At 38.1% G+C, this 17,577-nt stretch overlaps 2 protein-coding genes and 4 non-coding genes across 8 annotated transcripts; 5 read left to right on the forward strand and 1 right to left on the reverse strand.

Moving 5' to 3' along the window:
* Positions 1 to 5,536: 5,536 nt before the first annotated feature.
* Positions 5,537 to 12,456, reverse strand: rnaseh1 (ribonuclease H1). Of its 3 annotated transcripts, none has more exons than XM_052096323.1 (9): positions 12,428 to 12,456; positions 9,079 to 9,171; positions 8,858 to 8,982; positions 8,318 to 8,503; positions 8,031 to 8,130; positions 7,777 to 7,831; positions 6,784 to 6,868; positions 6,557 to 6,681; positions 5,537 to 6,225 (listed from the first exon to the last, which is right to left on the reverse strand). In XM_052096323.1, the coding sequence occupies exons 2-9, from the start codon at positions 9,144 to 9,146 to the stop codon at positions 6,139 to 6,141; spliced, it is 831 nt and encodes a 276-aa protein (XP_051952283.1). In that variant the 5' UTR covers positions 9,147 to 9,171; positions 12,428 to 12,456; the 3' UTR covers positions 5,537 to 6,138. The 3 variants fall into 3 exon arrangements, with proteins under 3 accessions (XP_051952283.1, XP_051952282.1, XP_051952281.1); XM_052096322.1 differs by lacking the exon at positions 12,428 to 12,456 and adding an exon at positions 9,288 to 9,588; XM_052096321.1 differs by lacking the exon at positions 12,428 to 12,456 and having other exon boundaries at positions 9,079 to 9,593.
* Positions 12,457 to 13,346: 890 nt separating this feature from the next.
* On the forward strand, positions 13,347 to 16,993 carry rps7 (ribosomal protein S7). Its single transcript, XM_052096327.1, has 7 exons — positions 13,347 to 13,399; positions 14,022 to 14,105; positions 14,221 to 14,292; positions 14,733 to 14,876; positions 15,343 to 15,407; positions 16,105 to 16,255; positions 16,882 to 16,993. The coding sequence occupies exons 2-7, from the start codon at positions 14,031 to 14,033 to the stop codon at positions 16,957 to 16,959; spliced, it is 585 nt and encodes a 194-aa protein (XP_051952287.1). The 5' UTR covers positions 13,347 to 13,399; positions 14,022 to 14,030; the 3' UTR covers positions 16,960 to 16,993.
* Positions 14,398 to 14,618, forward strand: LOC127622523 (small nucleolar RNA SNORA73 family). The gene has a single exon (XR_007967980.1). It is a non-coding gene; the product is annotated as a small nucleolar RNA SNORA73 family (small nucleolar RNA).
* On the forward strand, positions 15,060 to 15,280 carry LOC127622524 (small nucleolar RNA SNORA73 family). Its single transcript, XR_007967981.1, has one exon. It is a non-coding gene; the product is annotated as a small nucleolar RNA SNORA73 family (small nucleolar RNA).
* LOC127622525 (small nucleolar RNA SNORA73 family) lies at positions 15,542 to 15,763 on the forward strand. Its single transcript, XR_007967982.1, has one exon. It is a non-coding gene; the product is annotated as a small nucleolar RNA SNORA73 family (small nucleolar RNA).
* LOC127622526 (small nucleolar RNA SNORA73 family) lies at positions 16,302 to 16,511 on the forward strand. The gene has a single exon (XR_007967983.1). It is a non-coding gene; the product is annotated as a small nucleolar RNA SNORA73 family (small nucleolar RNA).
* Positions 16,994 to 17,577: the final 584 nt, after the last annotated feature.

Raw genomic sequence — 17,577 nt, forward strand, 5'->3', positions numbered from 1 at the left:
TGCTGAAAAGACCAGCAAAGTTGGTACCCAGTAATTTGGATTTTAATTCCCAGCATAGGAAGCTGGTATGCTTGTGTTCTTAACTACATTAATCAGCAAGACTTCCTCAGTCATCCAACTGGTCAACCTTGCAGCATGGCTATGCTTGTTCACCAGCTAGACCTAGCCTGGCCCAGCATGGAAATTGCTGGGCTGAGCTGTTCTTTTGAGCAGTTAAGACTCAGTTCATCTGGATTGCACATTTAAACCACAGGATAAATTAGGATTAAATGAGGATGACCTCTCTTCATCCTGTCACGCAAGCCTAAATGTATTCAAAAATCCAGCTTGGAAAAGGGATGTTATATTGCAGAGGCATCTTAGTGATCCTGCATTTGGCTGTCGGCGCAATCCACCTCCCTTCACTGCCGACTGTGTTTTCATTATGCATCTAGGAAGAAGGGGTTATCGTCTCTGTGTAATAATATCTCATGCTTGGTTAGAAGGCTGCTGCATAATTAGAGGTGTGGATTCTGATGGACGGGGGAAGCAGGGTGGTATGAAGCAGGGTGGTGTGATGACACTGCTGACCTTGTTATCATTAGGGGTGGCAGGGTTGACCAGTCCAAGCTGCTGCCTTTAAAGGTCCCCTGATATGCTTCTTTTTGTAGGCTTTGATATAGGCCTTAGTGGTCCCTAGTACTGTATCTGAAATCTCTTTCACAAAATTCAGCCTTGGTACAGAATTATAGCCACTACAAGCCAACCCATAATGAGCTTTCCTTCAGACGTACCGTTTCGGTGTCTGTAGCTTTAAATGCTAATGAGGAGGAGAAAGGCGGGGCAAGGTGTAGTGTGGGTGTTTACATTGGATATATTGCAATGGCACTTAGACACGCAGTCGTTCAGATGTTGCGAACGCATCTTTTCACACTCATTCACACCATAAGACGATATTAAAGTGTTAATATCTACATCTTTAAAGAAATATCAACAGTAAAACCTTTACCTCTCCTAAAAAATAAAGAAAAATTACCTACCTTTCGGAGTTGTTCGCGTCGCTGCCGTAGTGATTTCGTACGTGAAGTGCGAACACCTCAGCGCGTGAGCTGTTATTCAGTGCGTATGAGAACTGTCAGCGCAATGTTTCGCGCGATGGTCGTTTTCCTTCAAAGTGGTGGGATTTCTCTTACAAATAGCCTACGTTCAGTCAAAGAGCTGCGAACGCAGTCAATAGCTTTTAGAAATCCATGGTAACCGAGAAAGCCCTCCACAACTTCGCTCTACTGTGACCGAGTAAATTAAATTTATCTGACGTCATATAGGGGGAGATTCAAGATCAGCCCGTCTGAGATCTCATTTTCTCACAGGCAGAGAAAGATAGCCAAAACTCGGTTTACACCGACTGAAATTTCTAGACACGAGGGGACCAAATACAGGCTAGGGGAACTAATATTAATGTTAAAAAACCTCAGAAAGTGAAAATTTCATGTCAGGGGACCTTTAATGGCATAATTTTCTCTTCACCTTGTCACCTCCTCTACCTGTCTCTCTCTAACTCTCTCTCCATCTCTTCCTCTCTGTGGGATCTCATCTCATGGTCAAGGGCAGTTGAGAGCCTGCCAAATCTGACTGGCAGCCTCATCAAGATGAGGGCTCACACTAGTCTAATGGTCATCTAGTGACTGCACCACCAAATAAGTTGGATTCCTCATTCCAACATTATTTGTCCAAACATTGTGGAAAATGTATACATTCAGCTGTGCAGTACTGCTTCACTCATGACAATGTACAATGCAATATACAATATAAAACAGTGGACCCAGAAAGTACCTTTTGGATTCACATACCACACAATGTTCAATAAAGACATGAAAATGTTGTTTATTGGTTATTTGTTTAAGCAGTTTAGGTTTTTATTTTGTTGTGACTTAGAAAAGGTCCGAATTTATGCAAACTTCAGGTAAAGCCAAAGGTTCACATACTTGTACCCTGCAGCTGTATTTGGACACTAAAGGCATATTAAAAATCGCTAAATGTCATTGCATTAGATAACAAAATATCAAACTGGCACTTATGTTGGCACTATCAATTATCCTCCCTGCTCAGTATGTGGTGATTTGCACAAAAAAATGGGGAAAACAAAAGTAGAAGAATGTGAAAGTGATGATTTAGGCCTATAGTAAAAAAATTAAAATTATTTTTATGCTGCCTTTATATGCTTTGTGGACCATCAAAGTTCTGGCCACCATTCACTTGCATTGTATGGACCTACAGAGCTGAGATATTCTTCTAAAAATCTTTGTTTGTGTTCAGGAAAGGAAAGTCATACACATCTGGGATGATATGAGGGTGAGTAAATGATAAGTTAAATGCTAAATCATAAAATAAGTTTTATTTTTTGGGTGAACTATCCCTTTATGTGTGTCTTAATGGTAATTTTAAATGGTCCAAAGATTTACTGACTACAATGCAAATCTAAAATCGTAAGCTGTCACTGGAAAGAAAGAAAGAAAGAAAGAAAGAAAGAAAGAAAGAAAGAAAGAAAGAAAGAAAAAGAAAGGGACATAGGCTTATAGATTTATGATTGATCTACAGTAACAACTTTTGTGCACGGGTGAAAAAACACAGATGTTCCACTTTATTTTCCCTTCACATATGCTAAACATTTTGCCCAGTGGATGCTTAACAAAGTTATCAGTAATAATACAGCTTGACTGGCTCTCTTATGTGTGAGGAGGTACCTTGGTCGCCTCATCAGCGAGCATGTGATGGGGGACTTCAGCTTTAAGAAAATGAATCTCCTGCTGTGGGATTAAATTGAGTTCTCTGGTAGCTTGATGAGTCAGTCTCATCCACACACAGTTTGAGGCAGCCTGAAGGCCAGACAACACAGCAAACTCTACTGAGCACTCTGATATTAAGTGGCAGTTCAGAGCATGGCCATCTGCACTATTTGGGTCAAGGACTTTACGTCATGTACGTCGAAGCTCATGAGGGTATATTTGTATGTGCCTTATGTTTTTATGTACATATGTCTAAATGTAGATATTGAAATGACGCAGTCCTTATAAACAATACTCATTGTATGTAAGGAGTGCAGTGGAATGTGGGTTTGGGTGAGCTCCTAAGCAGGTGTACTGTTGGGGAGATAGGGAGGGTGGAGCAAAAGAGAGAGAGAGAGAGAGAGAGAGAGAAAGAGAGAGAGTGAAAGCTGCAGAGTGCCGCAGTGCTGGAGCTCACCTTGTCAAGCCCCTCTCTGTGGGCAGGCCCTGCCCTTGCAAACAACAGAATGCCCCTCTACACCCCCACCACCACCTGACCAACAGGCAGGCACCTAAACCAGCCAGAACTAGAGATAACAATCCATTAAAACAAAGCTTTACTTGTCTTTTTTTGATACTGCCTTTGTACCCTTTGCAGGAGCTACATCACTCTAAAACGGCTTCCGTCGAGCTCACCAGGGTAGTTCACTCCATATGTTTGCTTCTCTCGGGCGTTTCTTCTTTCCAATTCCACCATTATGCACCCTCTGATCCTACCAGCTTCAAAGATAAACAAAATAAAAACAAATACAAACTTCTCTCTTTACATTAGTGCATCAAAACAAAAACTGGGGAGGGTTTCTGATAGATTCTTCTCTGTCTTTATCACAAGAGGTATCAAACAGCCAGACAAGTTCTAAGGCAGCAGTTAGTTAGGTGGATACCGCTCCAGACAGCTGTCATGGAAACAGATGTCTGTTCGGTTACAAGCTTCAGCTTTGCTCCTGTGGAAACGGCTGCCGGTGTCTTTGTTTGTGACTCCCTGTGCCTGCTCCGAATGTGGCTTCCATTGAAGTTCCAGCACAAAGAGGCCTCATCATGTGATTGTTGGATTCATTAGTGGAAATTCCCTATACTTCCTCTCAGATTTGAAGGCTCGAGTCAGCTGTGACATGGTTTTTGAAGAGAGCACAGACCAGATGCGGCATAATGATGGGGTGTTTTCAGCGTGTCTTCTCCTTCCCTTAATCTCTAACAAATTATCACCACATTTGTTTATCAAACAGCCTTTGGATGAGAACTAAATAGTACCAGTTGGAGAAAGTAACTTCAATAAATATTAGAAAATAAGCTTATCTCCATTTTTACATCCAGCTGGAGTTGCTTTACTGCCTACATTTGCATTAATGATCACTTGACATGTTGCTACAGAGTGTTCCAGTACTCGGACATTAACCATATTTTGCAGAGACATCTTTACATCAATTCAAATGTGTTTACCTTTTCCTGTGGCATGACTGATATCAGCCTCAGAGACATGGGTTCTGGTTTTATGCAAACCAGAAAGTAATGCCATTTACATGAGTATTTATTATGCGTGATTGCATTTTCCCTTTAATATGACATTTTCACTACACTGACGGTTAGGTTTAGGGTTGGGGCACATGGTTAATAAAATATGGTGCATAAAATATTCCTGTTGAATGTATTGCATCATTATCAAACTAAAAACAACTCACTTTTGGTGCCACTCTGTGGACATTTCACCAGGAATCTGGAGCTCACACATACCCGACTGTTCAACAAAATTTCTATCTCAACCACTGGTAAATTTCAGTAAGTATAGACTGATTTTCATTGAAAAACTTTCAACCCACTGTCACCAAATTGAAAGTGAGATCAGTCCATTTAACCAAAAGCAACTTCCAGTGCATTTAAGGTATACATTTAATGTGTGTTCTCTGGGAATCAAACCCATGACCATGAAAGTGCCATGCTCTACCAGTAGAGATACAGCAGCTCAAAAATTGAACATGCTTTATGAAGAAGAATACGGTAAGGAAGTCCTTTTTATTTCTCATTTTTCACTTCAAGTTGCAAGACAAGACTTCCAAGGTTGCAGCAAGTTGAGACATCTGAGCAGCTGCCAAGAACCCAATCCTTACAAAGTAGGCTCAGGAAACCTTAGGCTGTGAAAGGTTATAAACACTAAATCCTCCTTGTTTCATGCAGTCAAGGACAATCAGATTCTCCTGACCTATAACTGTTGCCCGCACATTCCAATCTGAAGGTCTTGGATCTCAGTGGGAATTCAGAGGAGCCAAGCTCTGTAAGCGAAGGTCAGAGTGGACCTTGCTGTGCCCTCAGTGCTGAGAGTCCCACTTGTATTCATTTCATGAAAGAGAAGACGCCTCTACTTTCTCAACCTGCTGTGCAGCTTATCTGTATTTAAGACAACACTCAAGGCTTCTGTCTAGACGCAGGCTTAAAGAGGAGAATAAGACAGGCAGTATTATAGCTAGAGATAAACACAATATTAAGAGAAAACTTCTGGAATGCTGAACATGAACAAGAGAAACAAGGGCTTATAGTTTAACGTTAAATGTTAGAAATCCTTCAGTAAAAATCAATTCTGTTAAGAGATTGCTACATGGAAGGCTTTAAATTTATGAAAGCAGACTGGATGGATTGAATGAAGTTACCCTGTTATGAGGAAAAATGCTTAACACATTGACTAGGATATCCATTATTCAGCTGAAGATGGAAAAGACAAACAAAAAGCTGGTGTTTTTGACAATAAGATCAAGTCCATCTTTATTAAATAAGTCTCCAGCTTGAACTGCAGTGACATCTGCTGCTCACGTTAAGGCATTTCAGCTTTAGTAAATTTCAGAGCATGACTCAAAAGGCTTTCTGAAAAAAAAAAAGTGTGACACAAAAGTAAAACTACATTTCATTTTCAATGCATTCAGAAATAAGGAATAGAATCAATAACAAATTGCAGAGGTACAAAAATGGTCATGCTGCTGACTAATGCAAGCATGATGACTAGATTATTGTCACTTGTAAAGCCCCAAAACAGTTCTCAAGCACTTTAAAGAAAAAGGGTATTCTGAAGGAAGAGAAAAACAAGTACAAGGAATCAATATAAACCACAAAATTACATTGACATAACAATCAAAAACAAACAGTATTAATAAGCATTGCTCATCAAAAAAGAATAAAAATGTGCTTCTATGGTTGTCTTCAACATTTCAATACAACCATTATTAAAAAGACTAAAACAAGAAAGTGCATTAGCTATCAAGGGGGAACAAACTGATACTCCGTTCCAGGCAACTAAAACACGTATCATTACAAAATGAACATGACAACCGTAGGAACATTATCATAGCTAACACAGGTGCTTTGCAGCTCCCACTCTGGACAGTCTGTCTGCCTCCTCATTGCCTGTATATCCAGCATGACCTGGAATATGCATCTAGAAATGGAGAATAGAGATGGTTCATTTCTTCAATTTCACTAGCAATGACATGCATTTGTTTTATTGCTTATTGCAAAATGCCAACAAGCACCAATGAAGGCATCTGAAAGCAAATGCCTTAATGGCATGATCTTGCTTTCCATCTTTAATTATCTAGGATAGAAGCATTAGCCAAGATAATAGAAGTTATAGCTTGGATTAAAGTCAACTGGACAACATCCCAGATTTTCATCCTAATTTTTACACTAAATTTGGGATACAATGCTTGAAACACAAGCTGAATAACAGACACTACCTTAAAACACTGTTTTATTCAGATAAAACATACCCAAACGACATCAACTTCTGCATTAAGTTTGTCCAGCTTTTGGAAGTCATCTTTATTGATTATGTTCCCACCACCTTTAAGTCTCCAACCATTTGTCTTCCAGGTCTTTACCCAACTTGTGATGCCTTTAGAAAATAAACAATGTTAACACTGCAGCAGTAAACAATTAACAGATACTTCCACAAATCAACAGAAACTAGGTGTCAGAATACTTAGGGAGATTATACCATTAATGGTGAACTTGCTGTCAGTGTATAGCACAATCTTTTTAATATTCATTTCTCTGGCTTGCTCGAGTGCCTTACAAGCTGCCTGTGAAGAAACATTTAAAGGTCAGTAATTTTTTGTCATCTTGGACACTGACACATAGGGGCATGGATGCTACATCATTCAAATTAAATATGTCAATGTAAAAATTCACAAATCACAGTCAGCCATGAAAGTTTCAAAGAATAGGGTGGTAACTGAGATTCAGCTAGTTATGATGTCCTAACATGGCAAGAACCACGAGGGGCCTCAAGTAGATTTAAGATTTCTATATGTAAAATAATGCAGGTTTTAGAAGAATATCTCAGCTCTGTAGGTCCATAAAATGCAAGTGAATTGTGGCCAGAAGTTTGAAGGTCCAAATAGCCAATAAAGGCAGCATGAAAGTAATCCTTACGACTCAAATGGTTAAATCCATATCTTCAGAAGCAATATGATTGGGTGTGGGTGAGAAACAGCTAAAAATGTTTTACTACAAATCTCCACTTTCACTTCCATATACTTTATATTTTGTATTGGCAATTCATATTATTTATGCATTTCACAACCTACTAGGCAGGGAAGAGAATAAAGTTAAAAAGGACTTAGGATAAATATTGATCTGTTTCTCACACACACCCATCATATCGCTTCTGAAGATAAGGATATTACAAATGGTGTCGTATGGATTACTTTTAAGCTGCCTTTATATGCTTTTTGGACCTTCAAAGTTCTGGTGACCATTCATTTGAATTGTATAGGCCTCCAGAGCTGAGATATTCTTCTACAAATCTTAATTTGTTTTCAGCAGAAGAAAGTAAGTCATACACTTCTGGGCGTCCTGAAGGTGAGTAAATGATAAAAGAATTTTCATTTCTGGGTGAACTCTCTCTATAATGATATGACTAAATCATGGGCTACAAAAAAATTGCACTGTTTGCAAGCACCACACTCTAAAATTAACTAATTTATACCTGTAATTCTGCTCTTTGGTTAGTCTGTCTCCCAGGAAGCCTCTCTGCCACATTCCTGGGAAAATAATTCAAATCAGTACTGGCGACATAGATACATCCATAGATTTCTTGAATACATGTCTGGTTTTGTGACCTAACATGAAAGCCAAACTTTTAATTTTCACTTATGGGAAAGATTTCAAAACACTGATGTTTAAAGTTGTCCTATTCTGCTTTTTTTTCTTCTTCCCCAGAATACTATTAAGAAGACTCACATTGGGTGATCACGCCCCCAATATACACCGATCCCTGCACGTGCTCCATTTCTCCCATTGGCTGAACAACAGCCATCAGTGTACACCACTACTGCATCACCTTCAAAACATACACAAAGCAGGCTATAAAAACCTTATAACCTATTGTCTGTCTCTGTGTGTAAAGGTTTGTAATGAAATGCAATCTGAAGCTTACTCTAATGTTAGTAGACCACTAATTGTTTTTCAGTGTTGGCCAAAATGTTAATATCCATAATCTGCAATAATAGTAAACTAATAATAATTACCCATATAGGTAAATCCATCACTACTGACTGCAGCTGTCTTTGGCTGTGGGGGCTCAATCAGTTTCACTCGTTTAACACTGTACACTCCCTCATCTTGAGAGTCTTCCCGGGTTCTTTTTCTTCCAAGGGGAATGGCCATTGAGGCATCAGGCACATTTCTAGGAGGCAGGACCTCTTGGTCACCCCCTTAAACACACATAAACAATGTCAGTCACATACATCACATTACATTTGCATTCCTTTAATACATAGACACATTGGTTTTTTTTTTGGTACTAGACATGAAATACTTTTCGGAAGATGACATGTAAAGGACCATTTAAAATGAACTTTGTGAATGCAAAAAGGGTAAGGGTAATCCACTCTTACATATTCATATAATCTTTTTAACCAAATATATTAGGGGAAAAAGTAATTTGACACATTATGCATAACTACCCATCTGTAGAAAACTGGGAAAGATCTTAAGGGAGAGAGTGATGAACAGTTGCCATGTTAAAATAAACCAACTGAATCCAGAGGAGAGACAATAGCTGTTACCATCTGTGCTCTCAAAAGTTGATGCTGTTGATTGGCCTCTCACAAACGTCCAAGCATCCTGTTCAGAACCAAACTTCTTAAAACTGGCAGCGGGAAACTTGTCCACCTGATGTTTACATTCCTCCCTTTAGGAGAGAACAGAAATTATCAAAAGTGGTCATGCAATGCAACAGGCGCTCAGCATTAAGAAGAAAACAGCTCAGATATACTTGTATGCCCACCATGTTTTGTAAACTCCTGGTCTGAATCCTTTCCTCACCGCGTAGAAGAAGTTTCCTTTCTTGCCCATCTCTTCTGTGCTTACAAAGAGAGCCCTGCGTACAATATTGAAAAATCCAGGCAATCTCAACATAATCTCTGCTCACATCAATGTAAACATCGCAGTATCCATTAGTGTTTGGATTATAAATAACAGTCTCATAAAAACAACCTGTCAGAGAAGAAACCTTTCTCGAAATGCTTATGAATTCAAAGATTTCTGAGTTTTCTTTGCAACACATGGAGCGCTTCTGACGGCTTTATAATGTTTAGCTTCTTGTTCTTCTTTTGGCGTTTTATGGCGGTTGGAAAACAAATGATAGGTGCATTCCCGCCACCTACTGGGCTGGAGTGAGGACCATCGATGGAATGGGGAAAAAATCTATTACCTTCTAAATCCCATTAACCTCTACCTTTTTAGTAAGATCTTTGACCCTCACTCCAGGCGGAAATGAGACATAAATCCCATATGGAAATTGAACAACACCCTATTGGACGATACAGAGTTTTGTAATTAAGTTAAACAACTGATTAAAGAAGTAGGTGAACTGGAAATTTATTTTTTGAGCAAATGGGAAATGTTAAAATTCAAAGTGAAACAAATAGCAATTAAGACAAGTAAGCATCGAAACTTAAAAAGATAAGACAAAGGGACATCATTAGCGCCATTAACAAGTTGTGTTGTAAAGCTGATTTGTCACTGAAGGAGCAAACTGAAATAAACAATCTTCAGTCCCAACTTGACAATATATTTTTGGAAAAAGCCAAAGGAGCATTTATTCGTTCAAGGGCTTGTTGGATTGAAGAAGGGGAAAAAACTTTTCTTATTTCTTTAGTCTGGAAAAAGAAAGACAGACAAAAAAGAAAATTAGGAAGCGTAATATCAATTATATTATTATTGAAAATGAAGATGAAGTGAATGAGAGATAATCAAAGCTTTTTATAGCAATTTATACAAATAACATTTTTCTAAGGCAGATTGCTGTATTTTCTTTGATAAAATTTGAGGCTTTAAAAAGACATTGGATGATCATTTAGTTAATAGGAGTTAGACGTAGCAGTTACACAGATTTATAAGGGGAAGTCACCTGGAATAGATGGGATAACCATTTAATTTTTTCTTTCTTCTGGAGTGATATCAGAGAACTGATCTATAACGCTTTTATAGAATGCATTTCAAACAGAAGTCTTTCTGCTACTATGAAATATGGTCTCATGTTATTCCCATGCCAAATAAAGATAATTTTGTATTAGATAATTGGAGACCAATTACTTTATTATGTAACGACTACAAATTGCTGGCACTTGTCTATGCTAATCCTCTGAATGAGGGAGTATCGCATATCATATATCTGGTTGAGTGTCAACCAGCTTTCATAAAGGGCAGAAATATACACAATAACATTAGGTTGTTAATAGACATGCTTGATTATCGAGACTTTATTGATACTGATGCTTTTATTTTATTTCTTGATTTTTATAAGGCATTTGATACCATTGAAAACACATTTTTATTTGAAGTGCTAAAATCTTTAGGTTTTGGAAATAAGTATAAAAGTTTTTTTATACTGACATATATAGTTCTGTGTCCCTAAATCCTGGCATAACCCCTAGATTGGAGGTACTACGTGGTATTAGACAAGGATGCCCAATTTCTCCAAAATTGTTTATTTTAGCCACACATTCACTTATTAATCATAAATAACAACCCAATTTTGAATGGTATCTCAATCTTTGATAAGAAATTGAAAATTAGTCAATTTGCCGATGCAACAGTCATCTTTTTAAAGAATACATTTATGGTGGATGTTGCCCTTAGTACAATTAAAATTTTCTCTAAAGCATAAGGATTAACCCTTAATATTCAAAAATGTGAGTTACTTCCTGTTCATTCATCTAATGATTCCAGTATAGCTTTAATCAAGGTTAAATCTGAAGTGAATATCTAGGAATAGTTTTATCTAAAAACGCTATCAGAAGGGAAGATTTTTTTGAACTGTGTAATAGATATGAAAATATCACTTATTTGCTGGCTAAGCAGAGACCTCACCGAGTTACACTATCTAAAACGGAATAATTAATCCATGTCACTCCCTATATGTCTCTGCTAATAATGTTAAAAAAACCAACTCAATTATTTTCCCGTTCCTTTGGATAAATAAAACCCATTATATTAAGAAATCACAGCTAGTGAAAGAGTATGATAAGGGTGGTATCAACGCACTGGACTTTGAATCAATGTTTGGGACATTTAAGATCAAGTGGTTGAAATCATAATAATCACAACCTTACTCTATGTGGTTTCACATACCTAGATCTCTATTTAATAAAATGGGTGTGCTTGAATTTCTTTTAAAATGTGATTTTGAGGTAACTAAGATTCCTATTAAATTATCAAACTTCCACAAACAACTTCTCCAATACTGTAAAAGGATATTTACCCACAACTTTTCTCCCCGTGGATCCACCCCAAATAACAGGGTCATTATTTCGCCTAAAGTCAAAGAGACTCACTTTAAAATCATTTATAAAATATATCCGGTTGCTGACTTTCTAAATTTGATTTGGTTAAATTTGAAGTATCCCTGTGTATTTTGTGAGGCAGCTGATGAGACTCTGGAACACTTGTTCTTGTTATGCCCTATGACCAAAAGCTTCTGTTCTGATTTACATAATTGGCTGTCATTTAAGATTGATGACATCCCAACATTTGACTTATCACACATTCTCTTTTATATGGATAATGTAGATGCATCCCTATCTGATTTGGTTAATATGATTGTTCTCATGGGTAAATGTCATATTCATTGTAGTAAGTGGAGATATTCGAAGCCTTCTTTTTAATGTTTTATGAACGATTTTAACAATTGTATCTTTCCTCACTGAAAAAAAGTAAAGTCTAGTAAAATTGCAAGAAAGATGTGTAGTGATATATCCAGACAATTGTTGTTTTGATAAATATCCCCTTGTATGCTACGCCTAAAGGATGCTTTTATTTTTATATTTTATTTATTATTTGTATTTTTTCTCTAGCCTTTTGCTCTCGGCTTGTTTTTTTTTTTTTTTTTTGTTTTTTTTACTAATACCTATTAGGAAAAAAGTAGTATTAGTAATACTAATACTAATACAAACAACAATAAATTGTTGTTTGCGTTTTGTTGTTCAGTATTGTGCAGGGGACGCTTTTCTTTCATTTACACTGACAATAATTGTATTATATGCGTATATAAATATGTCCCTATTGATGTATATTTCTTATTTCTCCCCTACGAGAGTTTTGTATGTTTTTTTGTGTTAAAAAAAAAGCTCTACCTTTTTAGCTTCTTCTTCTGTCAGTTTACTGGAGAGATGCAAACCAATTTTCAAATATGGATACCGCCACCTACTGTGTTGAAGGAATATTGATATTTAAGACCAGTGTTCAATATATTTTGTATAATTTGTTTTTATTTTGCTCATAATATTATGACAAAAAGTAGCAAGTAATAATAAAACAGACATATAAAACACAGAAGGTCTTTTATTACACAAAAAGCAGTGCACAATTTCAGTTTTAACAGCGTTCCTTTTAGTAATGGTCATGATTGTATTTGTATTGTTTGCTTTTAAAAACAACTGTATAATACACTCAACACTGGAAATTAAATTTATATAATGATAATATTATTTATATATATTTAAATATTCATCATGATTAAAAAAAAACTATTTGTTAACAAAAAATAAAACCACAAAACAACTACAGTAGATACGCTCAAAAAACAATAAAAAAACAAAAACAATTTTAAATTTGATTAATTTAGTTAAAAATTACACAATTCAATTTGATGGATTGAAATTGGCTGAAATTGAAATAAGTAAATCTTAAAATATGGCTAAAATATATTTGTTGAGTGTACCTCCTGCCACAACCTCTCACTGTTATGCCAATGCCACAGAAGATGAGGCAGTTTCTGATAGCATTAGGCAAAAATAACAGTTCACATTCAAATATTTTTTTAAGCTTACTAAGAAAATGCTTTGTAGGGTGACATTTATGTACTATTTTGAAGGATTTCCTTCATCTTAGATATTCAAGATTCCAAATTATGTCTTGAATAATAATAAAACGTTTTAAAAAATAATGTAATAATAATAATGTTTCGTTTTTTCGTGCGAATCGTTTAAAACGGGCGCCTCTTGCGTTCTGGAGGAATAACGCATTTCCCATCATGCCACATTCGGACGCGCTTTTACCGGCTTCTCGCGAGAAAACGGTCTCTTCCCAGGCCGTCGTTGAAAGAGGTGAGACTACCGAATGTGTCCAGTCAGAGGAATAATAAGCTGAAATGTCTAAAAATGAGTGACGTTTTTCATCACTTAGGGTCTTTATGTAATGTTTTCACGGGGATGCGTTAGATACGAGCATGTTAGAGCATGGATGGCTAATTTATATAGCAAAATTAAGACTTTTAAGATGAGCTAGCAGGCGTCCCAATAGTGGATGTGTCGGATACAGACTTCCTGATATCCATGTGCTGCGTAAAGATTACTTGGAAATGCCATATTTAAGCGATATTCAAGAAATTGAATGATATTGTACATTTATGTTTAGTCAGTGAATAATGAAGCAAACTCTGGTGTAAATGCGTAACATTAGCTAATTGACGCTAACGAAGTGCTAAGAACATACCGAGTCTGCTTAAGAGGAGAGAGTGGTTTTTGATAGTCTGCAATTACTTGACTACATATCATATGCCAAGTCATTTGATATAATTTCATACTGGTGGAATCGGCTTTAACATTTAGCATGGCAACTTGCTCACCTGTGTAAACGAGCAGATCGTTTGGCATTGGTGTACTGTTTGTGTTTCAGTAAGAACTAATCATTGTATTTAATATTAACAAGTCCATGTTTGCGTTTCAGACACAGGCCATGTTCAGTACTAGCGCGAAAATCGTGAAGCCAAATGGCGAAAAGCCAGACGAGTTCGAATCTGGCATTTCCCAGGTAAAGTAAACATCTGTTGTATTATAAATGTAGTGCGATTTGAAGTGTGAAGTCATCTACATGCATGTGTATCTTTTGAACATGTTAGTCATAAGATATTATCTGTTTGAGGCAGGCGCTTCTTGAGCTGGAGATGAACTCTGACTTGAAGGCTCAGCTGAGGGAGCTCCACATCACTGCTGCAAAGGTGTAAAACAAAAAAAGGCAAAATTTTCTGTTTTATTGTATGTTTTTGCTTTCCAGATGTCAAATGGCAGTATTAGTATATTAAGTAGATGCTTGAGTGACATGACCAACGTGGACATCCTGTGAGACTGCTCTCATATGGCTCTGTCTTTGTGGCGTACGGGAGCGTAGCACTTAAGTGCGTTGACGTACAGTCCCATTCCACAACGTTGAATAGTAAGCTGGTCCCTGGCCTTTGGCTGGTGTGGACTGTGTCCTGTATATTCCTACATCTTTCCAGAGCCCTTCGGGCAGTTACTGGGGAGGTAAACCATGCAGTGCACACTTAAATATTAAGAGTTGGAAGTAGCCCTTGCTGAATGCAATGAATGAGTTTAGTTGTTTCAAGGCTTTGGGGTCATGTGCTTGTAAGTTCATGCCGTCGATTTTCTTTTCTTTCAGGAAATTGAGGTTGGCGGCAGCAGGAAAGCCATCATCATATTTGTGCCTGTGCCCCAGCTGAAGTCCTTCCAGAAGATCCAGGTGAGGCTCGTTCGTGAGCTGGAGAAAAAATTCAGCGGCAAACATGTGGTTTTCATCGCACAGGTAAGGGTCTCTTACACCACTTTTTCTTTTTTACTTCGTCTTATGGACAAAGCATGCTTTGTTTCTAGTCAGAATTTTGAATCTTTAGTGTTTATTTAAGAGTGCATTTTATTTTAATGCTGTCCTTTTGGGTGGTATTTTAAGATTGAGATTAGCATTTGAATTATAGTTTTGTGTTCATTACCAACGTGGACAACCTGTGAGAGAGCTCTTATATGGCTCTGTCCGTGTGGCGTAAGGGAGCATAGCACATCAGTGCAATGATGTACAGTCCCGTTCCACGACGTTGGATAGCAAGCTTGTCCCCGGCCTCTGGCTGGTGTGGACGGCGTCCTGTATATTCCTATATCTTTCCAGAGCCCTTCGGGCCGTGTCTGGTGAGGTAAACCATGCAGTGCACATGCCCTTTAGAGCCTCACTTTGATGATTTATTAAATTTGTACTTAATTGGTATTTTGTCTTGCAGAGAAGAATCCTGCCTAAACCCACAAGGAAAAGCCGCACAAAAAACAAGCAGAAGCGACCCAGGAGGTAAATGTCGTCTTGTCTTGCATTTTGGAAGCAGTTATTGCAGAGTCAGGGTTAGTGAGAATATTTTTTTTTTTCCATGGAATACTGTCTGTAACAAAACGATATGTGCCGGTTGGCCTGTCAGCATATCTCAACCAACGTGGACATCCTGTGAGACTGCTCTCATATGGCTCTGTCCATGTGGCGAAAAGGGAGCGTAGCACGTAAGTGCCATGACGTATAGTCCCGTTCCACGACGTTGGAAAACAAGCTTGTTCCCGGCCTCTGGCTGGTGTGGACAGCGTCCTGTATATTCCTATATCTTTCCTGAGCCCTTTGGGACGTGTCTGGGGAGGTAAACCATGCAGTGCACAACCTTAACAGTTATTCAGTGAGATGATTAGGATGTTTCACGCATTATGGGCTAGTTCATCCAAATATTTTTTTTTTTTTTTTTTCAAATCTGTATGTCCTTCGTGGAACACAAAAGATGTTAGGCAGAATGTTAGCCTCAGTCACGTTACTTTCATTGCATCTTTTTACATAAAAGTGGTGACTGAGGATAATATTCGGTGTAACATTTTCCTTTTGTGTTGCATGAAAAGCCAGTCATGGGTTTTGATCAACATGAGGTAAAAGATGAAACTCATTTTTGGGTGAATGTCACTTTTTAATAGAGTGGATAATTAACTCTTTAATTTTGGGATGTTTCCTATAGCCGAACTCTGACTGCTGTGCATGATGCCATCCTGGAGGACCTGGTCTTCCCCAGTGAGATTGTTGGCAAGAGAATTCGCGTGAAACTGGACAGCAGTAGGCTCATCAAGGTCCACCTCGACAAGGCACAGCAGAACAATGTTGAACACAAAGTGAGTTGTTTTTATTTTTTTTTCTCTCTCCATCAAAAGCAAACACCCAACGTGGACATCCTGTGAGATGGCTCTGTCCATGTGGCGTAAGGGAGCGTAGCACGAAAGTGCCATGACGTACAGTCCCATTCCGCAACGTTGAAGAACAAGCTTGTCCCCAGCCTCTGGCTGGTGTGGACGGTGTCCTGTATATTCCTACATCTTTCCAGAGCTCTTTGGGCCGTGTCTGGGGAGGTAAACCATGCAGTGCACAACCTTAACCATTATTCAGTGAGATGATTATGATGTTAGGATGTTTCACGCATTATGGGCTTGTTCATTCTAGATGAATATAAGAGTCATTTATTCACACTTTTTTTTGTTTTCTATTTACTGGGGAGGTAAACCATGCAGTGCTCACTACTCATTGTCAAATGTTGCATCCTGTTTTAGGCACTTTAAATATGCCTGGTAACATTGTCTCTGATTTTAATCAAGACAGTAATTGAATATTGGGTTTTGTAGTTTAGTTTTTCAACGAACATGCTCCAGTCTAATACCATTTACCAGTGTTAGTCTTTTCACCAGTTTATTTCTTTTTTGATAATTGTTTAAGCTCATTTTATTTATTTTTTATTTTTTTTCAGGTTGAGACCTTCTCTGGTGTCTACAAGAAGCTCACAGGCAAGGACGTGATATTTGAATTCCCAGAGTTTCAACTGTAAAGTGCAGATGACAAAATAAATTTGTTTACTGTCATGTCCCCTGACTTGAGTTTTGCCTCCTCCTACTGAGTCAATGGCTATCTGTCATGTAAAGCCCAAAGTATACTTCGGTCAGGCATGAAAACTGAGCGGCCACGCACAGGATGCGTGATGCAAAACTTGTCGTCAGAGTGCACGAGCACTGATCGCGCAACCTGATTTTTATAACTGTGCACCTTTGAACGAGCAGAATGCACTTGGAGTTATTTGCTCTAATTAGTGGGTCCACAAGGTGGCACTTAAATTTGAGCTGTTGGTGTCACGAAGTGCTAGATGATGATGTAATCACTTCTAAACACCAGGAGATTGTTAAACCGTATGGATGTGCTAGTCATGAGCACGTGTGATGAGATCTGGAGATGCCTGCGTTTGTATAACTGAAGGAATTTTTATGGGTCTAAACTCCTGCAGAGAAAGTCTGGTGTCTCAGCAGTCATAGCGCCAACTGCCTGTGTATGCGCACACTGTTATATGAAGTGTACTTTGACAGGCTTGCCTTCGACTGTATGCAAACGCGGAGCGTTCTGGTCAAAATGGCAGGGAGGGTGGGGTAGATGCCATCAGATGATTTAGCAGAGT

The sequence above is a fragment of the Xyrauchen texanus genome, chromosome 28 (assembly GCF_025860055.1).
Source record: "Xyrauchen texanus isolate HMW12.3.18 chromosome 28, RBS_HiC_50CHRs, whole genome shotgun sequence".
In the NCBI taxonomy this organism is placed as follows: domain Eukaryota; kingdom Metazoa; phylum Chordata; class Actinopteri; order Cypriniformes; family Catostomidae; genus Xyrauchen; species Xyrauchen texanus.